Raw genomic sequence first — 21,341 nt, 5'->3', positions numbered from 1 at the left:
TGTTTTACTGTCCAGACAGCATCAGATACATGGTCTACACATACTGAGACAGAGAGGTGCTGTTTCACTGTCCAGACAGCATCAGAGAGATGCTGTTTTACTGTCCAGACAGCATCAGATACATGGTCTACACATACTGAGACAGAGAGGAGCTGTTTCACTGTCCAGACAGCATCAGGTACATGGTCTACACATACTGAGACAGAGAGGTGCTGTTTCACTGTCCAGACAGCATCAGATACATGGTCTACACATACTGAGACAGAGAGATGCTGTTTCACTCGCTCGGCTGCTGTACAGTCTAGGTTTCAAACTATACAGCAGGCCTAACTATAAACAAATGTAACTATGTTATTTAGTAAGTCTAAAACAACCAATTCCTTCCCGATCTATTAAATATCATGTATTTTTATGTGTTGTAAAGGTTGGTAGACCTGGAGCCCGGTCCGAGCCCCCGGGTGGACGGTGGTGGGCCGGCTGACCCAGGTTCCACCAGGCCCCAGGAGGGATCTGTTACCCAGGCCTGGAGCCAGATCAGGGGTAGGGAGGGCAGCAGGCTGGAGGGTAATACCCAGCTGGAGGCTGCCCGTGGCGGGGAGCATGAGGACGACGTGTCCCGCCTCCGGAGCTCTTCCCTGGAGATCAGAGAGAAGGGATCAGAGATCCTACGGGAACAACTGGATGCTGCACAGCAGGTAGAGAGCGTTATTACAGGCTGGCACACACTCACCCCCTAATCACACACTCACCCCCTAAACACACCCCCTGATCACACACTCACCCCCTGATCACACCCTGATAACTCTGACGCCCATCTCTACTGTATGACAGTTGCTTGACTCCATAACAATGTGTGACCTGGAAAAGGGTGTGACCATGCAGTCATCCCAATAGGTTTAGCCCTACGCTATGCTGCTGCATACTGACCCAGTTCCCCTCAACCTCTTCTCCTCTCCTCTCTTCTCCTCCCCTGTCCTCTACCTCTCCCCTCTTGTCCTCTACCTCTCCCCTCTTTTCCTCCACCTCTCCCCTCTTGTCCTCCACCTCTCCCCTCTTTTCCTCCACCTCTCCCCTCTTTTCCTCCACCTCTCCGCTCTTTTCCTCCACCTCTCCCCTCTTTTCCTCCACCTCTCCCCTCTTGTCCTCCACCTCTCCCCTCTTGTCCTCCACCTCTCCCCTCTTGTCCTCCACCTCTCCCCTCTTTTCCTCCACCTCTCCCCTCTTGTCCTCCACCTCTCCCCTCTTGTCCTCCACCTCTCCCCTCTTTTCCTCCACCTCTCCCCTCTTTTCCTCCACCTCTCCCCTCTTTTCCTCCACCTCTCCCCTCTTTTCCTCCACCTCTCCCCTCTTTTCCTCCACCTCTCCGCTCTTGTCCTCCACCTCTCCCCTCTTGTCCTCCACCTCTCCCCTCTTTTCCTCCACCTCTCCCCTCTTGTCCTCCACCTCTCCCCTCTTGTCCTCCACCTCTCCCCTCTTGTCCTCCACCTCTCCCCTCTTGTCCTCCACCTCTCCCCTCTTTTCCTCCACCTCTCCCCTCTTGTCCTCCACCTCTCCCCTCTTGTCCTCCACCTCTCCCCTCTTTTCCTCCACCTCTCCCCTCTTGTCCTCCACCTCTCCCCTCTTGTCCTCCACCTCTCCCCTCTTGTCCTCCACCTCTCCCCTCTTGTCCTCCACCTCTCCCCTCTTGTCCTCCACCTCTCCCCTCTTGTCCTCCTCCACCCCTCTCCTCTCCTCTCTCCTCCCCCTCTGTCCTCCTCTCCCCTCCTCCCCTTCTTCTCCTGTCCTCCACCTCTCCCCTGTCCTCCACCTCTCCCCTCTTGTCCTCCACCTCTCCCCTCTTGTCCTCCACCTATCTCCTGTCCTCCACCTCTCCCCTCTTCTCCTCCCCCTCTTCTCTCCTCCCCTCTCCTCCATCACCTCGCCCCTCTCCTCCATCACCTCGCCCCTCTTGTCCTCTCCTCCATCACCTCGCCCCTCTCCTCCACCTCTCCCCTCTTGTCCTCTCCTCCACCACCTCGCCCCTCTCCTCCATCACCTCGCCCCTCTCCTCCATCACCTCTCCCCTCTTGTCCTCTCCTCCATCACCTCGCCCCTCTCCTCCACCTCTCCCCTCTTGTTCTCTCCTCCATCACCTCGCCCCTCTCATCCACCTCTCCCCTCTTGTCCTCTCCTCCACCACCTCGCCCCTCTCCTCTACCACGCCGCCTCTTTCCTCTCCTCCACCTCGCCCCTCTCCTTCACCTCTCCCAGGAGCTGAAGCTGAAGGATAAGGAGTGTGAGCGTCTGTCGCAGGTCAGAGATCAGCTGGAACAGGAGCTGGAAGAACTCACTGCCAGTCTATTTGAGGTTAGTCTTGCGTGACCATACTCCCTGGAGCCTGGACTCGAGGCTAGTCTGAGGGAGGCAGGAATGAGTCCTACAGCCTGCAACACAGTGATCTGTCCTGGGTGTGCTCTGTGATGGTATCAGAACATCTTGACATTGAGAAGTGTGGCCCCTGCGTGGTTGTTGTTAACACACGGTTGTCTTCCTGTCCTCCAGGAAGCTCACAAGATGGTGCGTGAAGCCAACGTGAAACAAGCTGCAGCAGAGAAGCAGCTGAAGGAGGCTCAGGGCAAGGTTAGTCTGTGATCCCTCCGGGAATTGAACCCACAACCATGCCGAGCTCTAACCAATAGAGCCACACAGGTTACCTGTACCTGATTTAATGCAGGAAAACCCATAAGAATCTGGTGGTTGATGGAAAAATTTGGCGTGAGTGAGCCGGCAGCCAAAGGGTTGCTGATATCAATATCTCATTTGTCACCTACTGCCTTTGTACCCTTGAGCAAAGTACTTTACCCCTAACCTGCTCCAGGGACGCTGCTCTACATCTGACCCTGTGGTGTCTGACCCTGTGGTGTGTGTGTGTGTGTGTGTGTGTGTGTTGGTTTGGGTACAATCTATAACTACTGTCTATAACCACACTCTGTGTTCTTGTCTCTTCCCAGATTGATGTCCTTCAGGCGGAGGTGTCAGCGCTGAAGACCATGGTCCTGACCTCCACCCCGTCTTCCCCCAACCGCCAAGCCCACCCTCAGCTCCTCTCCCCGGGCACTAGGTCCAAGGGGGCCAGCCCCCGCCATGGAGGAGGACACACGCGCAACAAGAGCGCCAGCTGGGCCTTGCCATTGGCCCCTGGTGGGAACTTAGACCCCCCCTCTGTCTCCCTGCAGCCAGTCAGAGAGGACAAAGAGGTAGGGGCAAGCTGCCTTTTAAACTACACACTGGCCGTGTCCAAATACCCACAATTGTGTTCTAAATAGTTGGCTTTTTGGGTATGTGAAAACACTTACATGTGACTTCTGCTATCAGAATACAAAGATCACATTAAAAAAGACGGGTCTAGAAGCACAAATGTTGCATTGTGGTCTGATTGTGTTCAGATCTGGTCGCATTGTGTGCGGATTTCTCTTCAGTCTGGACGCATTCAGGCTTCCGAAAGCACGTACAGTGGGCAAAATCATTAGCACTCCGCCCACAAGTCTCCAGAAACCGTGTGTTTTGGGAGAGATGCACCTTTTTCATTATAACGTTAGAGGAAATACGTTCCAAGCGGGTAAGGAACATGTTTGTTGGCCTCATAAATGCTAACCAGCTAGCTAATGTTTAGAAAATAAATGTGGGTTTGGCTAGAGTTATGGTAACCTGTTTGCAATCCCTTTAGCTTTGCTTGCAGGTTAGCTACAGAGGTTAGCTGGCTAGTTAGCTACAGAGGTTAGCTGGCTAGTTAGCTACAGAGGTTAGCTGGCTAGTTAGCTACAGGGGTTAGCTGGCTAGTTAGCTACAGGGGTTAGCTGGCTAGTTAGCTACAGGGGTTAGCTGGCTAGTTAGCTACAGGGGTTAGCTGGCTAGTTAGCTACAGGGGTTAGCTGGCTAGTTAGCTACAGGGGTTAGCTGGCTAGTTAGGTACAGGGGTTAGCTGGCTAGTTAGCTACAGGGGTTAGCTGGCTAGTTAGCTACAGGGGTTAGCTGGCTAGTTAGCTACAGGGGTTAGCTGGCTCGTTAGCTACAGGGGTTAGCTGGCTCGTTAGCTACAGGGGTTAGCTGGCTCGTTAGCTACAGGGGTTGTTGTGTTATCATATTTTGACTATTCCACCGTGTGTAGAATGCATACTGGCATTTGAATATAGCGCAGGAAATAGGGATCCGGACACTGTGGACACATTTAAATGTAAACTCAGCAAAAAAAGAAACGTCCCTTTTTCAGGACCCTGTCTTTCAAAGATAATTTGTAAAAATCCAAATAACTTCACAGATCTTCATTGTAAAGGGTTTAAACACTGTTTTCCCCTGCTTGTTCAATGAACCATAAACAATTAATGAACATGCACCTGTGGAACGGTCATTAAGACACTAACAGCTTTACAGACGGTAGGGAATTAAGGTCACAGTTATGAAAACTTAGGACACTAAAGAGGCCTTTCTACTGACTCTGGGAAAAGTCTAGACAGGCCGATACTCACTTTGGCTTTTCATCTAGTATACTTTTCTGCACACTATTGAGGAAAAGTATTGCCTTCTCACACCCCACGTGTGTTTGACAGCAGCTGATAATCAGAATAGGGGAGACGTGCTCTACAAAAAATGAACGAATGGAACAAGCACGAGATGATGTCTTCTCTGTATGAGTGAGTAGTATGTTGATATTTGTCACTTACTGCATACGTTTTTACTAAACAGTACTCTCTAAATAGTACACTTGTATATACAAAAGTATGTGGACACCCTTTCAAATTAGTGGATTCGGCTGTTTCAGCCACGCCCGTTGCTGACAGGTGTATAAAATTGAGCACACAGCCATGCAATCTCCATAGACAAACACTGACAGTAGAATGGCCTTACTGAAGAGCTCAGTGACTTTCATCGTGGCACCGTCATAGGATGCCACCCTGCTAGAGCTGCTCCCCGGTCAACTGTTAGTGCTGTTATTGTGAAGTGGAAATGTCTAGGAGCAACAACGGCTCAGCCAGCGACGTGGTAGGCCGCACAAGTTCACAGAACGGGACCGACGAGTGCTGAAGCGTGAAAAAATCGTCTGTCCTCAGTAGCAAAATCAATCAATCAAATGTATTTATGAAGCCCTTCATACATGGTCATTTAGTGTATGTAGTATTATTAGTACACAGTATGTAGTTATTAGTAGGCAAGACAGATTTCAGACACGACCATACTGTTGTGTTGTGCGTACTTATGTACTTAGATTATGACATCAATCTAATCTTGGGTCTGCTATTGGTTGAACTTTTCAATCAATCGACCTACTGTGACCACTAACAGCGATCTACAGAAATGCACAACAATTCAATGCTTGTTTCTGCACTAACTCTTTTGCTGCTTCCCACTATAACCCTTGTAAATGTATTTCTTTCCTCACCTCCTGCATCCTTTCATCACTCTCTCCATTTCTCTCCTCCCTCTGGTGGTTTTCCCTTTCTCTTTTTATCCTCCTCTCCCTATCGTATCCTGTTCCTCTCCCCGTCTCCGTATCCTCCTCCTCTCCCCGTCTCCGTATCCTCCTCCTCTCCCTGTCTCCGTATCCTCCTCCTCTCCCCGTCTCCGTATCCTCCTCCTCTCCCTGTCTCCGTATCCTCCTCCTCTCCCTGTCTCCGTATCCTCCTCCTCTCCCTGTCTCCATATCCTCCTCCTCTCCCTGTCTCCGTATCCTCCTCCTCTCCCTGTCTCCGTATCCTCCTCCTCTCCCTGTCTCCGTATCCTCCTCCTCTCCCTGTCTCCGTATCCTCCTCCTCTCCCTGTCTCCGTATCCTCCTCCTCTCCCTGTCTCCGTATCCTCCTCCTCTCCCTGTCTCCGTATCCTCCTCCTCTCCCTGTCTCCGTATCCTCCTCCTCTCCCTGTCTCCGTATCCTCCTCCTCTCCCTGTCTCCGTATCCTCCTCCTCTCCCTGTCTCCGTATCCTCCTCCTCTCCCTGTCTCCGTATCCTCCTCCTCTCCCTGTCTCCGTATCCTCCTCCTCTCCCTGTCTCCGTATCCTCCTCCTCTCCCTGTCTCCGTATCCTCCTCCTCTCCCTGTCTCCGTATCCTCCTCCTCTCCCTGTCTCCGTATCCTCTTCCTCTCCCTGTCTCCGTATCCTCTTCCTCTCCCTGTCTCCATATCCTCCTCCTCTCTCCGTATCCTCCTCCTCTCCCTGTCTCCATATCCTCCTCCTCTCCCTGTCTCCGTATCCTCCTCCTCTCCCTGTCTCCGTATCCTCCTCCTCTCCCTGTCTCCGTATCCTCCTCCTCTCCCTGTCTCCGTATCCTCCTCCTCTCCCTGTCTCCGTATCCTCCTCCTCTCCCTGTCTCCATATCCTCCTCCTCTCCCTGTCTCCATATCCTCCTCCTCTCCCTGTCTCCATATCCTCCTCCTCTCCCTGTCTCCGTATCCTCCTCCTCTCCCTGTCTCCGTATCCTCCTCCTCTCCCTGTCTCCATATCCTCCTCCTCTCTCCATATCCTCCTCCTCTCCCTGTCTCCGTATCCTCCTCCTCTCCCTGTCTCCGTATCCTCCTCCTCTCCCTGTCTCCGTATCCTCCTCCTCTCCCTGTCTCCGTATCCTCCTCCTCTCCCTGTCTCCGTATCCTCCTCCTCTCCCTGTCTCCATATCCTCCTCCTCTCCCTGTCTCCATATCCTCCTCCTCTCCCTGTCTCCATATCCTCCTCCTCTCCCTGTCTCCATATCCTCCTCCTCTCCCTGTCTCCATATCCTCCTCCTCTCTCCGTATCCTCCTCCTCTCCCTGTCTCCGTATCCTCCTCCTCTCCCTGTCTCCGTATCCTCCTCCTCTCCCTGTCTCCGTATCCTCCTCCTCTCCCTGTCTCCGTATCCTCTTCCTCTCCCTGTCTCCGTATCCTCTTCCTCTCCCTGTCTCCGTATCCTCCTCCTCTCCCTGTCTCCATATCCTCTTCCTCTTCCTGTCTCCATATCCTCTTCCTCTTCCTGTCTCCATATCCTCTTCCTGTCTCCATATCCTCTTCCTGTCTCCATATCGTGGGGTTATTTTTTGATTCCCTTTTTTTCTTTCACTTGCTCATTGCCTTTGCCGGACCTCTTCTCTTCTCTTCTCTTTCTTTCTCCCTCTCTCCTTCCCTCCATTCTCCTCTCTCTCAGCCTACGGTTCCTGCGCTCCTCTCTCTGATTTTGTGTCTGGTTCCGGGCCACTCGATCTCTGTGACCTATGAACCCTACTGGGCAGAGAAGGGGGAGGGGCCACGCTCTCTCAGCCGACAGGTAACCACACCCCTCTGGTTCCTCTTAAGGTTTCTTCCTTCTAGGGACTTTTTTCCTTGCCACTGTGTTTCTGCTTGCTCTTTTGAGTTCTAGGACGGGGGTAGCCTCGGCTTCCCTCACGTTCTCCAGAGCCAGAGTTCATGTTGGAAAAGTATGTTTGAGTGGAGCGCTGATTGTCTATCTTCTGCTGGCTGATTGGCTGTGAGTAGACGTTGATTAAAAAATAAACAAATCTACCAACCCTTCCAGAGTCAGCTAATTTGCGTTGCTAGCGTGCTATAGTTTTAGAAAATTGATACTTCAGACAAAAAACAATTATAAATGTTTTTTATTTTATTTATATAATTTGGTTGAAATGACTCTACCCCATGGGGGCACCACTGGAAGATTATTGCCTTTTTGGTTTCAAATCTCCTCTGTTTGAACGTGCCTATTCCAGCTGTTGGGAGGGGCAAACGGCTTTTCATGCTCCACCTTCTGTTGGCCTCATTTTCTACAGGCCTTCATACCGAAGGTGAGGTGAACTGGAAGAGACTAAGGATGGGTTACTGGAAAACTCTGTGACAACAAATTATATTTAAAAAAAAAGGCTTCATTACAGGGCCTATACACGGCCATTGACGGGTTGGGAAGCTTGGCCGTTGACGGGGTTGGGAAGCTTAGCCGTTGACGGGGTTGGGAAGCTTAGCCATTGACAGGGTTGGGAAGCTTGGCCATTGACAGGTTGGGGAAGCTTGGCCATTGACAGGTTGGGGAAGCTTGGCCATTGACAGGTTGGGGAAGCTTAGCCATTGACGGGTTGGGGAAGCTTAGCCATTGACGGGTTGGGAAGCTTAGCCATTGACGGGTTGGGAAGCTTAGCCATTGACGGGTTGGGAAGCTTAGCCATTGACGGGTTGGGAAGCTTAGCCATTGACGGGTTGGGAAGCTTAGCCATTGACGGGTTGGGAAGCTTAGCCATTGACGGGTTGGGAAGCTTAGCCATTGACGGGTTGGGAAGCTTAGCCATTGACGGGTTGGGAAGCTTAGCCATTGACAGGTTGGGAAGCTTAGCCATTGACAGGGTTGGGAAGCTTGGCCATTGACAGGGTTGGGAAGCTGTGGACATGCAGTCATTTCTATAGTCGTTATTCTTTTCCTACTTTACTGTGTGATCAGGGTCTAGTGGTTGATGTGTCAGTTTTATTCGGTCTGACTGAGTAGGTTTAGATCAACATTATTATCCCACTAAGGGGGAAATTCATTTGTTCATGTGCTGAAAAATGTACTTGTTCATGTGCTTACAAAGTACAGAAAAGCTGAATAATACACCATACAATTCATATGTGAGTGAATGTCTATCTTTCCTCTACGGAGTGATGTTGCCTGGATAATTTTTTACATGGACTGTGTAACTACAGTGCATTCGGAAAGTATTCAGACCCCTTGACTTTTTCCACATTTTGTTACGTTGCAGCCTTATTCTAAAATGGATTAAATAGTTTTTTTCCCCCACATCAATCTACACACGATTACAGCCTAGAGTCTTCTTGGGTATGACGCTACAAGCTTGGCACACCTGTATTTGGGGAGTTTCTCCCATTCTTCTCTGCAGATCCTCTCAAGCTCTGTCAGGTTGGATGGGGAGCGTCGCTGCACAGCTATTTTCAGGGCTCTCCAGAGATGTTCGGGTTCAAGTCCGGGCTCTGGCTGGACCACTCAAGGGCATTCAGAGACTTGTCCGGAAGCCACTCCTGCGTTATATTGGCTGTGTACTTAGGGTCGTTGTTCTGTTGGAAGGTGAACCTTCACCCCAGTCTAAGGTTACGAGCGCTCTGGAGCATGTTTCCATCAAGGATCTCTCAGTACTTTACTCCACTCATCTTTCCCTCAATCCTGACCAGTCTCCCAGTCCCTGCCGCTGAAAAACATCCCCACAGCATGATGCTGCCACCACCATGCTTCACCGTATGGATGTGTGCCGGGTTTCCTCCAGTCGTGATGCTTGGCATTCAGGCTAAAGAGTTCAATCTTGGTTTCATCAGACCAGAAAATTTTGTTTCTCATTTGTATTTTGTATTTATTATGGATCCCCATTAGCTGCTGCCAAAGCAGCAGCTACTCTTCCAGGCGTCCTGCAAAATTAAGGCAATTTATAGAATTTTACAATACATTCAGATTTCACAACACACTGTGTGCCCTCAGCCCCCTACTCTACCACTACCACATAACTACATTACTAAATCCATGTGTGTGTGTATGTTATCGTATGTGTGTGTATGCATGTGTCTGTGCCAATGTTTGTGTTGCTTCACAGTCCCCGCTGTTCCATAAGGTGTGTTTTTTTAATCTGTTTTTTTAAATCAAGTTTTACTGCTTGCATCAGTTACCTGATGTGGAATAAGAGTTCCATGTAGTCATGGCTCTATGTAGTGCTGTGTGCCTCCCATAGTCTGTTCTGGACTTGGGGACTGCGAAGAGACATTTACATTTTAGTCATTTAGCAGACGCTCTTATCCAGAGCGACTTACAGTAGTGAATGCATACATTTCATACATCTTTTTTTTTTTTCTGTGCTGGCCCCCCGTGGGAATCGAACCCACAACCCTGGTGTTGCAAACACCATGCTCTACCAACTGAGCTACAGGGGAGACCTCTGGTGGCATGTCTTGTGGGGTATGCATGGGTGCATTCAACATGTCAATACTTCTCATAAATAAAAGTAGTGATGAAGTCAATCTCTCCTCCACTTTCAGCCAGGAGAGATTGACATGCATATTATTAATATTATCTCTCTGTGTACATCCAAGAGCCATCTGTGCTGCCCTGTTCTGAGCCAATTGTAGTTTTCCTAAGTCCTTCTTTTTCCTGACCACACGACTGAACAGTAGTCAAGGTGGGACAAAACTAGATCCTGTAGGAACTGCCTTGCTGATAATGTTGTTAAGAAGACAGAGCATCGCTTTATTATGGACAGACTTCTCCCCATCTTAGCTACTACTGCATCAATATGTTTTGACCATGACAGTTTACAATCTAGTGTTACTCCAAGCAGTTTAGTCATCTCAATTTCCACATGATTTATTACAAGATTTAGTTGAGTTTTAGGGTTTAGTGAGTGTTTTGTTCCAAATACAATGCTTTTAGTTTTAGAAATATTTAGGGCTAACTTATTCCTTGCCACCCACTCTGAAACTAACTGCAGCTCTTTGTGAATTGACGTGTGTAGTGTAAAAATTTTAAAAAGCAAGGGTCCTAAACAGCTGCCCTGGGGAATTCCTGATTCTTACTGGATTATATTTGATATGCTTCCATTGAAGAACACCCTCTGCGTTCTGTTGGACAAGTAACACTTTATCCACATTATAGCAGGGGGTGTAAAGCCATTATAGCAGGGGGTGTAAAGCCATTATAGCAGGGGGTGTAAAGCCATAACGCATACTTTCCAGCAGCAGACTATGATCAATAATGTCAAAAGCTGCGTTGAAGTCTAACAAGACAGCCCCCACAATCATTTTATCATCAATTGCTCTCCAATCATCAGTCATTTGTGTAAGTGCTGTGCTTGTTGAGTGTCCTTCCCTATAAGCATGCTGAAATTCTGTTGTCAATTTGTTTACTGTAAAATTAGCATTGTATCTGGTCAAACATTTTTTTCTCCAGAAGTTGGTCGGCTATTTGTACCAGTAAAGGGGGCTTTACTATTCTTGGTTAGCGGAATGACTTTAGCTTCCCTCCGGGCCTGAGGGCACACACTCTCTAGTAGGCTTAAATTGAAGATGTGGCAAATAGGAGTGGCAATATCCTCTGCTATTATCCTCAGTAATTTTCCATCTAGATTGTCAGACCCCAGTGGCTTGTCATTGTTGATAGACAACAATCATTTTTTCACCTCATGGTCTGAGAGTCTTTAGGTGCCTTTTGGCAAACTCCAAGTGGGCTGTCATGTGCCTTTTACTGAGGAGTGGCTTCCATCTGACCACTCTACCATAAAGGCCTGATTGGTGGAGTGCTGCGGAGATAATTGTCCTTCTGGAAGGTTCTCCCATCTCCACAGAGGACCTCTGGAGCTCTGTCAAAGTGACCATCGGTTCTTGGTCACCTTCCTGACCAATGTCCTTCTTCCCCAATTGCTGTTTGGCCGGGCAGCCAGGAAGAGATTTGGTGGTTCCAAACTTCTTCCATTTAAGAATGACGGAGGCCACTGTGTTTTTGCGGACTTTCAATGTTGAAGACATTTTTTTGGTACCCTTCCCCAGATCTGTGCCTCGACACAATCCTGTCTCGGAGCTCTACGGACAATTCCTTGGACCTCTAGCTTGGTTTCTGCTCTGACATGCGATTTCAACTGTGGGACCTTTTTATATAGACAGGTGTGTGCCTTTCCAAATCATGTCCAATCAATTGAATTTACCACAGGTGGACTCCAATCAAGTTGTAGAAACATCTCAAGGATGATCAATGGAAACAGGATGCACCTGAGCTCAATTTTGAGTCTCATATCAAAGGGTCTGAATACTTATGTAAATAAGATATTTCAGTTTTAGATTGTTTTTTTTTTTACACATTTGCAAAAATGTCTTAAACCCTGTTTTTGCGTTATCATTATGGGATATTGTGTTTAATTCGTTATTTAATAAATTTTAGAATAAGGCTGTAAATGTCTCTGAGGAAGCCCTTATATATTAACCACACAGTACCAAATGTCATGGAAACACCAGTGAGAGGGGCTTGTAGGAAGACATTATCAGCTCCAGAATCACACCAGTGAGGGGGGCTTGTAGGAAGACATTATCAGCTCCAGAATCACACCAGTGAGAGGGGCTTGTAGGAAGACAATATCAGCTCCAGAATCACACCAGTGAGAGGGGCTTGTAGGAAGACGATATCAGCTGCTCCCAGAATCACACCAGTGAGAGGGGCTTGTAGGAAGACAGTTATCAGCTCCAGAATCACACCAGTGAGAGGGGCTTGTAGGAAGACAATATCAGCTCCAGAATCACACCAGTGAGAGGGGCTTGTAGGAAGACATTATCAGCTCCAGAATCACACCAGTGAGAGGGGCTTGTAGGAAGACATTATCAGCTCCAGAATCACACCAGTGAGAGGGGCTTGTAGGAAGACGATATCAGCTGCTCCAGAATCACACCAGTGAGAGGGGCTTGTAGGAAGACATTATCAGCTCCAGAATCACACCAGTGAGAGGGGCTTGTAGGAAGACATTAGCAGCTCCAGAATCACACCAGTGAGAGGGGCTTGTAGGAAGACAATATCAGCTCCAGAATCACACCAGTGAGAGGGGCTTGTAGGAAGACGATATCAGCTGCTCCCAGAATCACACCAGTGAGAGGGGCTTGTAGGAAGCCAGCTGCTCCAGAATCACACCAGTGAGGGGGGCTTGTAGGAAGCCAGCTGCTCCAGAATCACACCAGTGAGAGGGGCTTGTAGGAAGACAATATCAGCTCCAGAATCACACCAGTGAGAGGGGCTTGTAGGAAGACTATCTGCTCTAGAATCACACGGGGTCACAGATACATTATCAGTCTGGCATCACACTTTAACCATAACATTCAATACTGGCAGACATTTGATACTGGCAGTTTAACAGGTCAAAGGTAGGAACATCAATACTAAGTTGCAACAGATGATTTATAAACTAACAAGTGACAACTACTTACTTAAATATACCTGGGTAATCTGCGTCTTCCTGCAAATACAATCATGTTTATTACATATCCATACAGTAAATCAAATACAGGAAAATAATTAAATAAAATAATTTCTCATTGCAATTATACAGTGTTTCCTGTCCTCAGATGGACAACGTGCTGTATGCAGAGTTCCTGACCTGGAAAGACAGACCAAGTCTGGACAGAAAGTCAGCCTTCCTGGGCCGTATCTACAGAGAGGACATCGACCCCTGTCTCTCCTTCACCGAATCTGAGGTATGTACCTTTTTGTGTTTCTCTGTACATACAGTTGAAGTCGGAAGTTTACATACACTTGGGTTAGAGTCATTTTAAACTTGTTTTTCAACCACTCCACAAATTTCTTGTTAACAAACTATAGTTTTGGAAATTCGGTTAGGACATCTACTTTGTGCATGACACATGTAAATTTTCCAACAATTGTTTACAGACAGATTATTTCACTGTATCACAATTCCAGTGGGTCAGACGTTTACATACACTAAGCTGACTGTGCCTTTAAACAGCTTGGAAAATTCCAGAAAATGGTGTCATGGCTTTAGAAGCTTCTGATAGGCTAATTGACATAATTTGAGTCAATTGGAGGTGTACATGTGGATGCATTTCAAGGCCTACCTTGAAACTCAGTGCCTCTTTGCTTGACATCATGGGAAAAATCTAAAGAAATCAGCCAAGACCTCAGAATAAAATTGTAGACCTCCACAAGTCTGGTTCATCCTTGGGAGCAATTTCCAAATGGCTGAAGGTACCACTATTGTACAAACAATAGTACGCGGGTATTAACACCATGGGACCACGCAGCCCTCATACCACTCAGGAAGGAAAGGCATTCTGTCTCCTGGAGATGAACGTACTTTGGTGCAAAAAGTGCAAATCAATCCCAGAACAACAGCAAAGGACCTTGTGAAGATGCTGGAGGAAACCGGTACAAAAGTATCTATATCCACAGTAAAACGAGTCCTATATCGACAATATGAAAGGCCGCTCAACAAGAAGCCACTGCTCCAAAACCACCATAAAAATGCCGGACTACGGTTTGCAACTGCACATGGGGACAAAGATCGTACTTTTTGGAGAAATGTCCTCTGGTCTGATGAAACAAAAATATAACTGTTTGGCCATAATGACCATCGTTATGTTTGGAGGGAAAAGGGGGAGGCTTGCAAGCTGAAGAAAACCATCCTATCCGTGAAGCACGGGGGTGGCAGCATCATGTTGTGGGGGTGCTTTGCTGCAGGAGGGACTGGTGCACTTCACAAAATAGATGGCATCATGAGGATGGAAAATGATGTGGATATATTGAAGCAACATCTCAAGACATCAGTCAGGAAGTTAACCTCTCTTGGGGAGGTGGGAAGCTACCGTTGACGATCTTCATCAGATGACACTCCTAGGACATCATGTTACACAATACATGCATTTTTTTTGTTCGATCAAGTTGATATTTATATCCAAAAACAGCATTTTACATTGGTGCGTGATGTTCAGAAAATATTTTGCCTCCAATACTGCCGGTGAATCAGCACAAAAATTTACAAAAATACTCATCATAAACGTTGATAAAATATTAAACTGTTATTCAAAGAATTATAGATGAACATCTCCTTTATGCAACCGCTGTGACAGATTTCAATAAAGCTTCACGGGGAAAGCACACTTTGCAATAATCTGAGTACAGCGCTCAGAAAAAGACATCAAGCAAACAGATACCCGCCATTTTGGAGTCATCTAAAATCATAAATAGCATTAGAAATATTCACTTACCTTTGATGATCTTCATCAGAAGGCACTTCCAGGGATACCAGGTCCACAATAAATGTTGTTTTGTTCGATAAAGTCCATAATTTATGTCCAAATACCTCGTTGTTGTTTGCGCGTTCAGTAAGCTACTCCAAGTGTAGGAAGCGCGGCCAAAATGTCACGACGAAAAGTCAAAGTTTTATATTTACGTTCGTTCAAACATGTCAAACATTGTATAGCATCAATCTTTAGGGCCTTTTTAACTTAGAACTTCAATAATATTCCAACCGGATGATTCCAATGTCTTGAAAAACTATTTGGAACACATGAATGCGCGCCAATGAACTCATGTGCTTTCCTGAGTCAACAACTTCCAACTTCCTTTGTTGGCTCTCTGTTCACCGTAGACGCCTCAAACAACTTTCTAAAGACTGTTGACATCTAGTGGAAGCCTTAGGAAGTGCAAAATGAACCCTAAGTCACTGTGTGTTAGTTAGGCAATCACTTGAAAAAACTACAGCCTCAGATTTCCCACTTCCTGGTTAGATTTTTCTCAGGTTTTTGCCTGCCATATGAGTTCTGTTATACTCACAGACATTATTCAAACAGTTTTAGAAACTTCAGAGTGTTTTCTATCCAAATCTACTAATAATATGCATATTCTAGTTCCTGGGCCCGAGTAGTAGGCTGTTTTAATTTGGGTATGTTTTTCATCCGGCCATGAAAATACTGCCCCCTACCCTAGAGAAGTTAAAGCTTGGTCGCAAATGGGTCTTCCAAATGGACAATGACCCCAAGCATACTTCCAAGGCCAACAAAGTCAAGGTATTGGAGTGGCCATCACAAAGCCCTGACCTCAATCCTATAGAAAATTTGTGGGCAGAACTGAAAAAGCGTGTGTGAGCAAGGAGGCCTACAAACCTGACTCAGTTACACCAGCTCTGTCAGGAGGAATGGGCCAAAATTCACCCAACTTATTGTGGGAAGCTTGTGGAAGGCTACCCAAAACGTTTGACCAAAGTTAAACAATTTTAAAGGCAATGCTACCAAATACTAATTGAGTGTATGTAAACTTCTGACACACTGGGACTGTGATGAAGGAAATAAAATCTGAAATAAATCATTCTCTCTACTATTATTCTGACATTTCACATTCTTAAAATAAAGTGGTGATCCTAACTGACCTAAAACAGGGAATTTTTACTAGGATTAAATGTCAGAGATTGTGAAAAACTGAGTTTAAATGTATTTGGCTAAGGTGTATGTAAACTTCTGACTTCAACTGTACATACAGACATAGAATGGAATGGCATAACTACTCGTACCAGAATGGAATGGCATAACTACTCGTACCAGAATGGAATGGCATAACTACTCGTACCAGAATGGAATGGCATAACTACTCGTACCAGAATGGAATGGCATAACTACTCGTACCAGAATGGAATGGCATAACTACTCGTACCAGAATGGAATGGCATAACTACTCGTTCCAGAATGGAATGGCATAACTACTCGTACCAGAATGGAATGGCATAACTACTCGTACCAGAATGGAATGGCATAACTACTCGTTCCAGAATGGAATGGCATAACTACTCGTACCAGAATGGAATGGCATAACTACTCGTACCAGAATGGAATGGCATAACTACTCGTACCAGAATGGAATGGCATAACTACTCGTTCCAGAATGGAATGTTATTTTTCTGAGAGGGAACTTCATCTGTAACATTCAGATTAGACAATAAATGCATAATGACACAATTCACAACTGACAAGTATAAATGCATATGAAACAAGTCAGTCACAAGAATCAATGTCTATATTCTATATGTGTCTGGGAGAGGGCTTTGTTTACGTCTTTTTTTGTTTTCATTCAGGTTTTTATTAATACTCTTCTGTCAACAGTTGTCTCAGTCGGTGCAGAACGCAGTGGAGAACAACTCGCTGACCATCGAACCAGTGGCCGTGTCCACTTTACCCGTGGTCAAAGCCAACGCCGTAGAGTGTGGCGGACCCAAGTGAGTTATCAGTCAACGTTTTTACAATGGTTGTTTTCCTCAGGAAATGTAGTCTGGTTCATGTGTTTTTTGTTGTTGTTGATACTATCTTGACAACAGTAAATCACATCTGCATCACTCGTTCTTCCTCTGTCACTTCTCATTCACTGCTTATTCATGCTCAAATTAAAACGGACAGTTTCTCTCCTCTTGGTGACGACACCTCGGCCCCCATTCCTCACTAAACCACATCTCTCCGTCCTTATCAGTGACCTGACCTCGGCCCCCATTCCTCACTAAATTCTCGTATACCTGACTCGGCCCCATTCTACTAATCCAATCTCTCCGATAGTGACCTGACCTCGGCCCCCATTCCTCACTAACCCACATCTCTCCGTCCTGACCTCGGCCCCCATTCCTCACTAAACCACATCTCTCCGTCCTTATCAGTGACCTGACCTCGGCCCCCCATTCCTCACTAAACCACATCTCTCCGTCCTGATCAGTGACTGCAACCATGTGATTATCTTTCCTTCACTCAGTACATTCCGAGCTTAATTGACTCCAACATATACATTCCTCCTACAGATACCCATTTCATTTCTGGTTTAGAAACCAGACTGTGGCCCTCCTCATTTCCATAGGATACCGGATGATTTAACAAACAATTTCAAGTTTTAGAAGTCAGAACCTATCAGTAGTTTCTGTCTATAGCTTGATGATTTTTTTTTTGGGGGGGGGGGATTAGTCAGACTTTCTAATAGATTGGTATGGTTTTTCTCTTTAGATCTGTTTCGTGTTTTCTGTGTGCTAATGGATTGACTCAATGGGCTACATTGCTTCACCTCTTGCTTCCTATTCACAATTTGATTATATTCTTTTCCCCCAGTGGCCTGAGAGCAGCAGTAGAGACGTAAGTGACTTTTAGGAGCCAATCGTTTTGATTTACTTTCCTTTTCCACCCCCAAAAAATATGACTTGTTCTATGGTGTGACTGTGTATAGTACTGTATACATGCTACCTACTGTATACTAATCCTTAGTCGCTCTTCTTCGTCAGAATGTCCTCTAATACTTTGTCTAACCAGGCAGGCATGTCTTGTTCCAGTGTTCAGACCACGCTTTTGTTCATTATCGTTTCTTACGTTAAACAACTAACAATGACATTTTTTCATATCGTTTACATGTAGGGCCAATTTCACAGACCCAGAATAAGCCTGCTCTTGGGCAACAAATAGTAAGGATTAGTCTTAATTTGATCCGGAAACTGGCCCATAGAGTTCCATAGATGAATGAGGTCCTGAAACTGGCCCATAGATGAATGAGGTCCTGAAACTGGCCCATAGATGAATGAGGTCCTGAAACTGACCCCACAGAGTTCCATAGATGAATGAGGTCCTGAAACTGGCCCCATAGAGTTCCATAGATAAATACGTGAGTAGTGTTTGTTTCTCTGCCTCTGACAGGAAGTGTGCGTTGAGTGGCTTGTCCCGGTCCTGTAAGCATCGCATCAAACTTGGAGACCGAGAGAGTTACTACTACATCTCTCCCTCCAGCAGGGCACGGGTACCCAAACATGTTTGTTTTTGTTTTTCTAATAGTTTAAACAACATTATTCATTCATCCTCAACATCTATAGACAGATGAATATATGGCTACCTTTTTTGTGTTCATAAATACTTGTATCATGTGAGAGAACTTTTTTTTATTTTGAAGTTGTGAACCCCTTTCTCATTTCCACCCCCTCCAGATCACAGCTGTGTGTAATTTCTTCACCTATATCCGCTACATTCAGCAGGGCCTGGTCAGACATGATGGTAAGAGTGACATCCTTCCTTTTAACAGATAAACACTGAGGTCAACAGTAATGGTGACACTGGCATTACATTCTCAGTTTGTCAATGTAGACAGCAAATCTGTCTGGTGTTCTGAAACCCTAATGTCTTTGAACCCTGACCCCCAGCGGAGCAGATGTTCTGGGAAGTGACACGTCGACGGAGGGAGATGACTGTGGCCAAGCTGGGCTTCTACCTCACAGACACAGACCAGGGGTAGAAGACAGACTAGAGGAGTCTACGTCACCGTCGACCTGGGTCATGTTCATTAGGGCGCACCGTAGCAAAAATGTTGTGCAACGGACCATTTTTTTTTTTTTTTGCAAGCGCTTCGTATTGGACAAGTTCAGATATTACCACTCGTTTAGGGACGCTTTCTTCCGTTTCATGCCTACTGAACACGACCCTGGGCTAGAAGACAGGAGACACCAATCAGCTGTACAGAGACACAAGATAACTAGTACCCTTTTTACACTGTCCTGATAATCCAACCCCAAAACAAACTGGGCTGGTTTGGCTCAGTAGTGTGAAAAGTCCTCAGGTGGACACGTGGGGAAAACACAGAAACCAGAACACTGATTTTGAGTAGGAGAGCGATTTTCAAGTGTGTCTGACAAGGGAAGCAGAAAATGCTACAGTAAAAAATGACACCACTAGCTTTGCAATTAGATTAGCCTCGTACAAATCAGCCCGATCTGGTGAGCTACACGGTAGAGAAAAACCATTGTAGCAAAACAGAATGTAAGCTTGTGAGATCAGTATAGTTCGTACGACGCTAGCAGTTAGAGCTATGTACTTTATAAACTAGCACAATATTATAACACTACTACAAAGAACATGCAATGGATAGCATCTTTAAAAGGACAGTAGCGTATATGTGAAAATGAATCAATATACCATAGAAATTCTGTAATTATTATAGTTATTATGTATAATTGACAAGTGGTCACAGCTGATCTCAGTCGGCACAGATTGAAACTATATACGCATGTGTCATGCTGCCACGGAAACACTAACATGGGTTGAATCCTAACTGGTCAGTTTAATCACACAGATGTTTTAGGTTGGAGTTCTGACCAATAGAGAACTATGCTGCTCACTTTTCATTCTAACAGCTGTCCTATGGTACCGGTGTACTGGTCCTGCATGTTGTCGTCTCCTCTCACCTTAACAACCAGACTACGTACGTGTTGTCGTCTCCTCTCACCTTAACAACCAGACTACGTACGTGTTGTCGTCTCCTCTCACCTTAACAACCAGACTACGTACGTGTTGTCGTCTCCTCGCACCTTAACAACCAAACCACCCATTACTTTGCCTTAACCTTGATAAATTATTACACTACGTTGTAAATGCCTTGCACGGCTTATATAGGAAAAACACCTCGACTGAGAATGGGTTATGGAAGGGAAGTATTCACTCAGTGTGGATATAAAAAGAAAAATAGCCGAGTCTGTTTTAGTACTAACCAGTTCAGAAGTAGTGTGTGTGTTGCAGGTACACAAAGTAAAAACATAGTGAGTTATCTGAAATATCCTTGTCTTCACTCTGGGTCCTGTGACCACTTAGCAACGACTATCCTAGAAATTAAGGATACTTTTTTTTATTTTTTATTATTATAATAATTTTTTTAAATAAATATAATGGAGTTATAAAACAATCATAGATGACTAAGCAATAAGTAGTTTCTCCTCCTTCCTGACACTACCGATTTTTAAAAAAATAACTATGTAGTTGGGAGAGAAAACAGCTGTAAGTGACTGCAGTCTGTTATGCACAACCTTAGGTGAAAATTGCACTCCTGCAAAATGTTATTGAAATTGCTCTCCTGTTGTGTATGATAATGATGTATAAGCCATACATGACCATGAATTGTGTAGCTTTGCATGGATACATAGCCATTGTGTGTACAGGTGTGTGTGTGTGTGTGTGTGTGTGTGTGTGTGTGTGTTCAGCAGTGATGTTCCATAACTCCAAACACTATAGTGTTGATATTAGCCATATCTTGCATGAAAATCTTTATCAAACTAAATGAAGAATATCGGAAGTTTGAAAGTGCAATAACAGCTTTGTTCTTACAGCCATTTTATATGAGTTTGGAATCCTTGACTTATTATGTCAATAAAACAACCAGTATGATTGTACTCTTCAAGGGTAATAGTCACACACCATCTATAGATTGATAGAAAATACACTGAGTGGACAAAACATTAAGAACACCTGCTATTTCCGTGAGATTGACCAGGTTAAGGCTATGATTGATGTCACCTGTTAAATCCACTTCAATCAGTGTAGATGAAGGGGAGGAGACGGGTTAAAGAGGGATTTTTAAGCCTTGAGACAATTAAGACATGGATTGTGTATGTGTGCCATTCAGAGGGTGAATGGGCAAGACAAAAGATTGAAGTGCCTTTGAACGGGGTATGGTAGTAGGGGGCACCGGGTTTGTGTCAAGAACTGCAATGCTCCTGGTTTTTTTTCTTTTTTTTTTTCTCACACTAAACAATTTCCCCGTGTGTATCCAGAATGGTCCACCACCCAAAGGACATCCAGGCAACTTGAAACAACTGTGAGAAGCATTGGAGTCAACATGGACCCAGCATCCCCTGTGGATGACGGATTGAGCCGTTCGGGATAAAAGGCTGAACCACCCATCTGTGTGTTGTCTGCTCTGGCACTGTTATAGTCTCTTGAGTCTGCAATGATTATTCACGGGCAAACGATATAACCCTTTAAAGTAATTGTTGCTGCTAGATGTCACAGAAATTATAACTTCTATTTGTATGTGAAAATGCCATGTGATGCACTTTCT

General features: G+C 45.8%; 1 protein-coding gene across 10 annotated transcripts in view; it reads left to right on the top strand.

The window, feature by feature from the left end:
* Window positions 1–20,673, top strand: part of LOC106561819 (guanine nucleotide exchange factor for Rab-3A) — a 28,834-nt gene extending 8,161 nt beyond the window's left edge. For 3 of the 10 annotated variants that reach the window (XM_045688671.1, XM_045688672.1, XM_014126070.2), the window contains 11 exons: window positions 425–695; window positions 2,251–2,346; window positions 2,542–2,619; window positions 2,991–3,236; window positions 7,146–7,265; window positions 13,061–13,189; window positions 16,604–16,716; window positions 17,585–17,608; window positions 18,161–18,272; window positions 18,445–18,511; window positions 18,658–20,673. In XM_045688671.1, the coding sequence (XP_045544627.1) occupies window positions 425–695; window positions 2,251–2,346; window positions 2,542–2,619; window positions 2,991–3,236; window positions 7,146–7,265; window positions 13,061–13,189; window positions 16,604–16,716; window positions 17,585–17,608; window positions 18,161–18,272; window positions 18,445–18,511; window positions 18,658–18,749 (1,348 nt within the window). In that variant the 3' untranslated portion in view covers window positions 18,750–20,673. The remainder of the gene's footprint in view (window positions 1–424; window positions 696–2,250; window positions 2,347–2,541; window positions 2,620–2,990; window positions 3,237–7,145; window positions 7,266–13,060; window positions 13,190–16,603; window positions 16,717–17,584; window positions 17,609–18,160; window positions 18,273–18,444; window positions 18,512–18,657) is intronic. The other 7 variants (XM_045688673.1, XM_045688674.1, XM_045688675.1 and 4 more) reach the window with 7 other exon arrangements.
* Window positions 20,674–21,341: the final 668 nt, after the last annotated feature.

The sequence above is a fragment of the Salmo salar genome, chromosome ssa10 (genome assembly GCF_905237065.1).
Source record: "Salmo salar chromosome ssa10, Ssal_v3.1, whole genome shotgun sequence".
NCBI lineage: Eukaryota > Metazoa > Chordata > Actinopteri > Salmoniformes > Salmonidae > Salmo > Salmo salar.
The sequence above is the reverse complement of the archived record's forward strand: the minus strand, read 5'-3'. Positions and strand labels throughout refer to the sequence as shown.